This window comes from Ptychodera flava, chromosome 20 (genome assembly GCF_041260155.1).
Source record: "Ptychodera flava strain L36383 chromosome 20, AS_Pfla_20210202, whole genome shotgun sequence".
Lineage (NCBI taxonomy): Eukaryota > Metazoa > Hemichordata > Enteropneusta > Ptychoderidae > Ptychodera > Ptychodera flava.
Window position 1 is genome coordinate 18,321,761 of NC_091947.1, and position 10,849 is coordinate 18,332,609.

Below are 10,849 nucleotides of genomic sequence, written 5' to 3' on the forward strand. Positions count from 1 at the left end.
GATAGGTCGAACGCTACAAATTGTTTTCGGTTCACGTGAATAATGTGATTGTATAAAGGTTTTGACACCTTGGCCGTTGCTTATTCATTTTATCTCTATATACATCGACATAAATGGCAATTTTTTATCAATAGATTCTATCTACATAATCCCCAAAATATTTATCCAACTTTCTGTGTCTGCATAGTACTGGCGTTCCCGTTGTAATAACGCGTTATTCTACTGGCGTACCACAAGGTTTAATAAACGTCGGACCCAGTTCCCGCCAATTTGCTTTCGAGGGAATCAAATCAGCAGACCCGACGCGTTTCCATATAACCCCCTTTCACTCAAAGATATGTCACATTGTCCATAAAAATCACCATTCCTTGGGGTGTTAGAGCCTTTTTACGTAATTAAAGCTGAATGCCTGAATTGAATTACTTTCGCAGGACAACGCGCGCAGTGATAAAAGAACGATATAACTACTCAAGAAATAAGCGGTGGAGTAGTGTTGATGATGTGTCTATCAATGCCTAATGTATTCGTTTGACGAGAAAGATGGAGACGTTATCAATGCATTCAGTATGATATCTTCCTTGTATCTTTATTTCATGTTCCCTCGTGTTCGTTTCGCCTTTGATGGAGATCAATGGCAATGATAATGTCAAAGGACCATGGTTAAGTGCAAAGCCTCAGGGAAAGACGGATAAATAATGCAGAATATCTCGACAGTGATGGAAATACGTGTTATACGAAGTGTGATGTGGCATTCATATCGCTCTCCCATGTAGTGATATTAATGGAAATTCAATCAATTTTCCCCAAACAAAGTATGCAGTCTTGAAGACTCCATGCCCCGCGAACTTGATATATCCCCATTACAGATTTAAGTAAGTACGCGCCTCGACATTGAGAGTCTTGAACTTATACTTAAACTTTGCCCCGAGGAAAATTTAAACCATACCATTTTCGAAATCAAGAAATTAAAATAAAGAGCCATCGTGCAAAATTCGGTACAAGGGAAACAAATTACCAAATATTTATCGACATTTTGAAATTCAAAATGGCCGCTGTCTCTGTGTTAACTGTAAAAACTTTATTTAATCCATTAGCTTCAAAATGAACCCCCACAAGTGGTATACCAAAACATTATTGCAAAAATTTGAGAAACCGAATATCTGTCCAAGTGGCCCAATCTACCTTGAGACAGATTGCACAACTGACAAGCTGATGTATCGATAAGGTTCCTGGTACATTTTGTCTTGCTTGAAGTTGAACTTCGACATGAAATAAGAAAACGCAAACATGTAAAAATGCACTTTCAATCGAGAATAAATATAGATTACCAATATGTGTCATTCATGTATTTCTCAGTGCCAAATGTACACATTGCCGGTTCATGTTCGCCTCCGTTACAGATACCAATATGGTTGCCATTGCATACTGAACTGACTCTTATATACCATTAGCAGTGGTACTTATACTATTGAAAGCATATATGCATCTGTACATGAATTCTTGCATTATGAATACGTAATTGATAACTGCTACATACAGTTTGCTGCCACACCAAAGCTACAACCCAATGGTAGTGGCCATTTAGATCAAATAACGTCCAATAACATCCCAGTAATAACTCTGTAAGAAGCAGATCATCGACGAATATTTCTGGCAGACCGCCGTTTTTGCACAATTGTCATCATTCATCGTGCTAATATCGTGTATTGAAGACATGCTCCATCGCGGCTTTAAACATTAAAATGTCTGTGTCATATGATGAAACAAGGACGCATGCATTTGCCCATCCACGATTTTAAGGCACTCAGCTTTAAAACTAAATGTTAATTGATGTTCAAATCAAATAGTCTTCGGTTCTCACAGACTTGCTCACGGGCGGTGAGATGGAAAAATGGTTTAATCTACTTATTTCTCGGCGTAAAGGAGCGCTTTGAGTTAGTACTTATCTAGTTGATGAGGTCTAAACAGAGACTGAAGTGACATTTTCGCTGACTGCATCAATTCATTCCACTCACTGTTTATCTGTGAGTCTCATAAAAATCTGATCGGCATCCGTCTGCATACATTGTATTTGATTTTGTCTACCTTCTGTCCTAAATTTACTTTAGTCTCTGTTTAGATCTCACCAACTCGGTAAGTAATTTGACACTATACAGACACTCAAAAGATTTGGCTCTTTTTATCTTCCATGTTGTCAACACAACTTATGTTCTGCACACACACACACACAAAACAAACACCCCCCCCCAAAAAAAACCCCAAACAACTGACATACCAGCTTGAATGATCTTATCTGTGTATACCGAGTGTTTGGAACAGTTCCACATTAGCCTTATCGGGACGCCCTGCAGATAGCTTGCGTCCAAATTAAAAAGTTGATTATTGCTGATATTATCTTTATTTCAGCTACATGTCAGAGTAAAAATGATGATGATGATGATGATGATGATGATGATGATGATGATGATGATGATGATGATCATAAAGACAGCGCACATCTTCTAAAAGTCTACGAGTTTTGTGTCTTCAAAGAAAATATTTATTGTAATTTGAACATTTCATAGCGTCTCATATGCCGATTTCACTCGTTATTGACATTTCCATCGAAATCGAATTGGATTATATTTTGGAGAAAATGATCTTCAAGACGATATAACCACGTTTATAATTGAAATCATTGTGACTTTGCCCTAGTTAATGCAAAGAAAATGTAGCGAAAATCTTCCGCATCCCTCGAGAATTTTTCTAGTTTAACTGAAGAGTTCAAATCACCAGTAAGTGAATCGGGTTAACTTTCACATACATACATCCCTATTGCTCATAAAACTAAAACGCCGTACAATGACGCCAACTACGTCGGGTGACATATTTCTTCGTAACTTCGTTTTTGATCACAGTTGCAATTGTAACAATCCAGCACCCCTAAAGGATAGTTCTGGGGATGTGTTTTATAGACCCAGTCTGTGCGTGAAGTTATAACACTATGTTGTACATGAACGAATTACGTATAACTACAATCGTGACTCATCAGAGACTTCCAAGCGATCGGGGCTACAGACAATACCCAGAGTCGGGACATTCCATCGCATTATACTTGAATAAAGCATTCAGAAATAATTTAAATGGCTGTGAAAATGTATCCCACACCTTCAGTAATCACCAACAATTCACCATCGCATCCCGCGGATAATTATGCATGAAGTCCAACCCTATCATAAAGTGCCGAGCCCGAAGTTACCCTTACAATCAAATCATGTTTAGGTTTCGTATCTGTAGATCAATCCGTGTTCTTTCAGTTTAGAGTCGATTTCACGATCAAAGATCTCACTTTGCGAAACTGTAAAGTGTGTTTTCCAATTACCAATCGCACCTTTGCGGAAGAAGTTTCCCGTAGCGCCGAATGACTTTTCATCAAGGTACACAGGCAACTTGAGGTCTCTTTCCATGTTTCCAAAAGAGCATTTTTCAGTCGTTCTCTGTAGATCATCGGCCGATACAGGTCGCTCGATGAATTCGGCCACCTTGGTGAGGGTCTGTACATAGTCGGTCCTTAGGTCCTCGTAGGTTATGCTGAGTACATTGCTGGTATCTTGACCGTACCTTCTCCAGGATGTGACGTGCTTCAACCAGGGGCCATGGGTCACGTTTCCCTTAATGAAATCTTCCTCGACCAGTATCTTCCACTCAGTGGCGAAAGTCCCTGACACAAAGTGTTTTAGAAAATGATAGAAAGATGTGCAGCAGTCTTTAGGATTACGTGAAAGATATATGATTTTGCCTCCTGCCTGCCGGACGAAGCCTGCCGGAAAAAGACTAAGGCCGAGGTGGCTCTTGAAAAGTCGTGGCGAAGGGAAGTTGGCATGGCCTTGAACATACTGCAGTCGGTATTCATTCATTATTCCTGTTACAGCATCATTATTAAAGTGCAACCATTCTAAAGCGGGCGGTGTCTTGCGTTCGCCGACGCCACAAATGCCCCAGTCGTCTCGGTAGAGCTCTTGCAAAGACTGCAGAAACCAATTCTGACCTGACCTAGGAAACGAAACGACAAAAACGTCGCCCTTTCGGAAATCGAAGTTCTTCCATGTTTCAGTTGGGCTACGAAGTGTTGATTCATTGTACAGGAGCCTGGGTAGGAAATATCCTTCGCTTTCAAAATGACCGGTCCGGGAGCTGTTTACCGTCCGTCATGGTCAATCGCCTAGAGGTAGACTGTGGTTTCCCACTTGGTGACCGTAGACACACTGACCTCTGACCTTGGAAAATACCAGGGTTGGCATAGATGCACAACATATTCAAATGCTGCAAGGACGCAATACCAGAGTGAAAACGTTATCAGCAATACATGTTTGTGGGGCTGGATTCTTTGTGTAGGAGCAAAAACATTCGGTATAACTTCGACTGAATATCATGACGGACGAAATCATTTTTCAACAAATAAAACGTGGTCTCTGTCTTTGTTTTAGTAAATTATTGCACGTTGGCGAAATGAATATTTGAAAGCCCACTTAGATACCTCTATACAGTTAGTACATGTTTCAACAGTTTATCTTGATTCATTTCCTTATCTTGGTACGAAAGACTGGCATTAGGAGATTATTGAGGTCAACCAGGTCACGAGATAATGCAATTTGTAACTCCACCTCTTGACATATCGTGTTTTCGTGACCTCTTTCTGCGCAAACGCCTGGGCTTTTCACAGCGTACGGTGGGTGACCATGTTGGCAGGGTTCTTTCCCGAACCGCCTCCGGACTGGAAGGGACATCATCGCCCCATTAAAAAAACTGAAGTGGCTGCATTAAAAGCCGAATGTGGTGTTTCTAAATATATTCGATAGACAGAGCCAGGCAACACATGATAACTAAAGATTTAAATCAACTCCAATCAAATGCATTTCAGGGATTTCTCTGTGTATATATCATAGATGCAGACAGAACTGCGCATTCCTTTTCCAGCCCCTGGTATGCTCATACCAAAACTTGAAGTCTAAGGTTGTCTTCTATTGCATGGTATTTACAGGGATACGCACCTTGAAAGAGGAGGCTTTAAATTTTTGCATAATTTTCCCTCAACTTCACACGTTTCTCTTTTATAATTAAGAGTAAAATCAAGGGCAACTTCGCAAAGTTTGGGATGAGAGAAACAAACGAACACAATTACTGATATAAATTTATATTAATGAATGGTCGCTATATTCTGTGTTAACTCTCTGGGAAAATTTAATGTGGTACTTATCTTCAATTACATTCGTGAAATTTTCAACCATTTTCTTAAAAACAATCAAAAGTAAAATTCAGGGATCACCGTGCAAAGTTTGGTACTAGAGAAATACATTAATATTTACGATGTTTGAAAAAAAAATTTTTTTCTGAATTCTGGAACCAAATTATTATCCCAGAAAGTATTTTAAGATCTGTAAAATCCAAGGCAAAATTAAACTTTGAAGAGACCAAAAACGTCATCATTTTTTTTTATAATTTACGTACTTCCATTGACATAAAATTTATTTCAATAGCCAGGCTAAATGTTCAACAGGGCGATCTATGGCAAAATGATAGTACATTCAACGATAGTGAATTGCAGGGGGCTGAACTCGATTAGTATAATACTTTTTTCTTGTCCCTACCCAATTTACTGAAAAACACGGACATACGAACATGTATATAATATCAAAACAAAAAAAAGACACACTCGTAAGCGAACACTTCAACGTGAAGGACCATAATATTAACAATTTCACAATATTTGGAATCTGCAAAATATCATCAACACAAACAAAAATCAAAAAAACAAATGGAAATAAAATATATTTATTATCTGGGCACCATCCATCCTAAAGGAATTAACAACCAGATATGAACTGAATATGCTCACGTGTTTTACAACAGTTTCATGAATAGTACCCTTCACAGAACAATAAGATATATGTCATCACTATATGTAGCAGGTTTTTTCAACTTCGCACAGTACTCTCAGAGTTTAATCGCTAATTACAAAACTTTATATTTTATGCAAATGAGCTGTTAATTTACTTGACACTGCTCAATGCTTCATGGGACAACTAGATATCCATCAGATCAACATTTGTATTACGTTTTATTTAATGTAGTGCTGTAATTTTAGAGCAATTTCACTAATTACAAAGTTCATTAAATATGCAGATAAACCCTAAATTAACTTGACACTTTTCAATGATTCATAACACAATTAAATATTTATCAAATCAATTTCTGTAGCACGTTTCACAAAATTTGGTGCCGTAATTTCAGAGTTATATACCTAATTACAAAGTTTATTAAATATGAAATGAACCCTTAATTAACTTTACACTACTAAATGCTTTACAACACAGTTAGATATCTGTCAGATCAGTATATGCAGCAGTTTTCATGACGTTTGATACAGTTATTTCGGAGTTATATGACTAATTATAAAACTTCATGAAATATGCAAATGAGCTATTTATTAACCTGACACTGCTCAATGCTTCTCAATACAATTGGATATTTATCAGATCAACATCTGTAGCAAGTTTCATCAAATTTAACGCTGTAATTTTGGAGTAATATCACTAATTACAAAGTTCATTAAATATGCAAATGAACTCTAATTAATTTCACACTACTAAATGCTTTACACTACAGTTAGATATCAGTCAGATCAGTATCTGCAGCAGATTTCATCACATTTGGTTGAGTTATATCGGAGTTATATGACTAATTACAAAACTTCATAAAATATGCAAATGAGCTATTTTTAAACTTGACACTGCCCAATGCTTCAAAGTATAATTAGATATATATCAGATCAATATTTGTTGCAAGTATCATCAAGTTTCGTGCAGTAATTTCAGAGTTATCTCACTAAAAACAAAAGTTCATTAAATATGCAAATAAGAAGATAATTGACATGACGCTCACAGTATCATCATAATCTTCTGAGACTGTCATCTGTAAAAAGTTTCATGAAATTTGGTGCAGTATTTTTTTGATATATGTCTACACTGTCATTACCGTCTCCATAGGGAAAGCATTGTACGGAAAAAAACAATATTGCATAACTTCATTTATATGCAAACCACACTAACCAAAATCTAATCAGTTCTTGCAAGTAGCATATGGTACCTGTCTACCAAATCTTACTTGAATCCGTTCAGGCGTTTTTGAGTTATCGTGTACACAGACAGACAGACTAACATACACACACACACACACACACACACACACACACACACACACACACACGGACAGACAGACAGACATCGCTATGACATTAGCCCACGTGTTTACACACGTGAGTTTAAAACGACTGGTAGTTAACACTTACCTCACCTGTTAAGGGGCCCCACCATCAATCTGAAACCTAGGAATCCCATTTTTCTTTGTTCACTGTCACAGCTCTAACCGAACAGACTTGTTCCACAAACTTGTAATTTTTTTCTTCCTGGTTTCTTTTAGGAATTACAGTATCCACCTTTCAATACATTGCATTGTGTAATTTTCCTTCTCAACTTCATTGCCGTTTTCAGCTATTTCAATTTTTGTTTGTTCCTTCTTTACAGTGGTCACATTTCTACTATAGACTTTACATGCTACCAAACCGTAACTGCATTGTCTAATATACGCTAAATATCTGCGTATTTGTTCTCATATTCTTTGACCGTGTAGAACAAAATGTAACTTTCGTCCTTTTTTTCCATTGTGTCTGTATAGCCTCTGACGAAGGTCGTCCGTGCACGTCCGAAACGTTAGGAAGAATAAACATCTATTGTATAGTAGCAGATGGGTCTTGTCAACTATTTTTCACATCTCATGACCTTAAAGGTACACGGTCACCGTAAATTTGCATATTCCATATATGGTAAAGGGTCGGGGCTTAGCGTACTACCTCGTAACACCTGTAGCTGTCAATCCTCCATATTCGATACGTGAAAGCTCATGCAGACGACGCTGCTAAGTATGCCATGGTTTGTCGTGTGGGGCGCCCTTTTTAAAAAGCGGCCACCCGCGTAAAATCTGTGATTGGCTTTCAAAAAACAGGTGACCGAATACCTTTAAGCAGACTGACCTTTTCGAGAAATACCAGGTCTTATAATAAACGCAGAAAAAATACACAGTCGCACTCTCCAAAGATGTCACTGCAGACTTACTCACCTTTTACCCAAATACAGGGTTGATGTACCTGGTTTATTTGTAATGCGGCAAAAACGTTAGAAGTAACTCAACCTTCATAAAGGAAAGAATTCATGTTTCAACATATAAAATAGTCTCAAGTCAGGGCCCTTGTTCAGTTTCGGTAAATCGTTGCGCTAAAATACACACAAATAATGATCGTCACAAGACTAATTTGGCAATCATTTTCACTACTGGGTGAGTATTTTCACTCCCGTCTACCATTTACGAAAACGAAAATTCCCTACTGTTTGAAATTTCTCTCTACTGTTTAAAATGTCTCTCTACTGTTTAAAATTCTCCGCGCTGTTTGAAATGTCTCTCTACTGCTTAAAATCCTCCGCGCTGTTTGAAATTTTTCTACTGTTTGAAATTTTTCTTTGATCTTTGAAGACCACAAAGTCAATGTATGGGATTTTGTCGATAGAGCGTTCAAATGTGAATTTGAACGTGGGGTGCAGGGTGTTGCACTCCTCGGCAAATGTTTGAAGTTCACGTTCTGTTCCTGTGTAAATCATAAAAATGTCATCTCTGAAATGTTAATATACGGACTGAAACTCGAAGGAATTCTTGATCAAAGATTAAAATTAATTTTCTCCGTTTCATGGAATGTGATGTTAGCTATTTCTGATGTGGCTGGTGAGCCCATGCTGCATCAACAGATTTGTATTAGTATTCTCCGTTGAATTCAAATATGTTGTGTTTCAGAATAAGCGGCAATAGGGTTTTCGTGTACCTTGTTGGTGATTTTTGGATATAGTATATATCGCCAGGTAGAATTTCATCGCCCAGCACTATGGTTACTGCCTTTACGGCTTCATTTTGAGGCATGTTTGTGTACATAGATAGCACGTCTAGTGTTACCAGAATAGAGTTTTCTGGTATTTTTATTGATTCTAGCTTGTTAATGAAGTCTTTTGTGTCCCTGACGTTTGCCTTTGGACGATTTGCCTATAAAGTAGTCTACAAATTCCGAGATTTGGTTTGTGGGGCAGAAGCTGCCACTAATAATCGGGCGTCCGACAAACAATATTCCTTCCGGTAGGATTTTGTGTATTTTTGGTTGGAGATACCATCGTGGTGTGCGTTAATGTTTGGTTTAAGATTGAGGAAGCTGCAAATCCCCTAGTTGTTTTAATGGTATCGTAAACTAAATCCACCGTACGGTTATGTCGCCCTGTGTTCTTTTAAAGTAATAGTTCGCATGTTGCAGCCGTCTATTACTTTCTTTAATGTAATATGTCGTATTCACAATTTCTACATAATGCTTCTTAATCTTCCTTTATCGAAGGCCTTTATTGTGATTTGTTTGTTTTTGGACATTATTCAGAGCGGGCTTTTTTGTTCGAGTCATATTGTTCCTGATGTGGGTTTCAAACGGCATTTCTGCTCCATCTTGGAGCGAAATTGCAAAACAGTAGAGAGAAATTTCTAACAGTAGAGAGAAATTTAAAATAGTGCGAAGAATTGTCGTTTTCGTCCACGGTACTTGTCTCATAAATTGACTTCTTTATCACGTATTTGCTCGAAAGACCGTCATCGAGAGCTAAAGTAGGAGCAAGCAACAGCTGGCTGCAATACAGCAAGCAGTTTATTGCAAAGTATATGACCGGTGTTTCAGTCAAGTGGAAACGGGTGTGGTGTCTCGTTCTAGAGGCAAGGGTAAAGATGAGTGGAGAGGCAGAGTGTTTCACGTTGTAATGTATCACCGAGGGAGTCTTAAGGATATACAAAGGTTTTTGCACACTAACTTCACTCGTAACTGAAACTTCTTTCCTTAGTTGACGTATTCTGTAGGACTTATTTCCCTATCTGCAGTCCATAATAATGATTTAACACCCTCTTTCAGAGTAGCATCTTCATATTTTGTCGGATAGAGCATATGAGGTAATGATATTTCGGTCAACATTATGGAAAAATTCATTCAAGCAAATTTAAAACGATAAAAGAATGCAAAACATTATAAAACTGATTATTAGACAGACTCATTATTATGGCGACTGCATAACTATAAAGTACTCCATTCGCATGGCGCCACCTACGTTAAAAGAGAGGAATTTCAGTACAAACGTTTTCTTCAGATTTTCGATGAAGGGAATGCAGTGACACGTTATAAAGACTGACAAGTTTCTTGTAATTCTGGTTGAATACCAGCTGCAGTTTCATGCTAAAGCCACGTGATACCTAGCCTATATAGACAGGAACACAGTATGATTTCAGAAATGATTATGCCAATGACGTTTTTATATGTACATATTGTATATGTACGCAATTATACATGTACGTAATTATACATGTACGTAATTATACATGTACGTAATTATGCATATATATATATATATATATATATATATATATATATATATATATATATATATATATATATATACATATTATATATAGAGAATGGTATATGTATATTAATCATAGGTGCATGTGTGCTCATATGTGTGTATATATATATATATATATATATATATATATATATATATATATATATATATATATATATATATATATATGTGTGTGTGTGTGTGTGTGTGTGTGTGTGTGTGTGTGTGTGTGTGTGCGTGTGTTTGTGTCATGATATGTGTGTTTAAAATATACGTGGAGGCATATGTGTATTATGTATGTGTGTGTGCGTTAAACATAATCAAGTAAAAAAATCAGACAATAG

The 10,849-nt window shown here is 37.3% G+C and overlaps 1 protein-coding gene across 1 annotated transcript; it reads right to left on the reverse strand.

Annotated features, from left to right (window-relative positions):
- Positions 1-3,257: 3,257 nt before the first annotated feature.
- Positions 3,258-3,896, reverse strand: LOC139120753 (sulfotransferase 1E1-like). Its single transcript, XM_070685306.1, has one exon. The coding sequence runs from the start codon at positions 3,894-3,896 to the stop codon at positions 3,258-3,260; it is 639 nt and encodes a 212-aa protein (XP_070541407.1).
- Between the last annotated feature and the right edge of the window lie 6,953 nt (positions 3,897-10,849).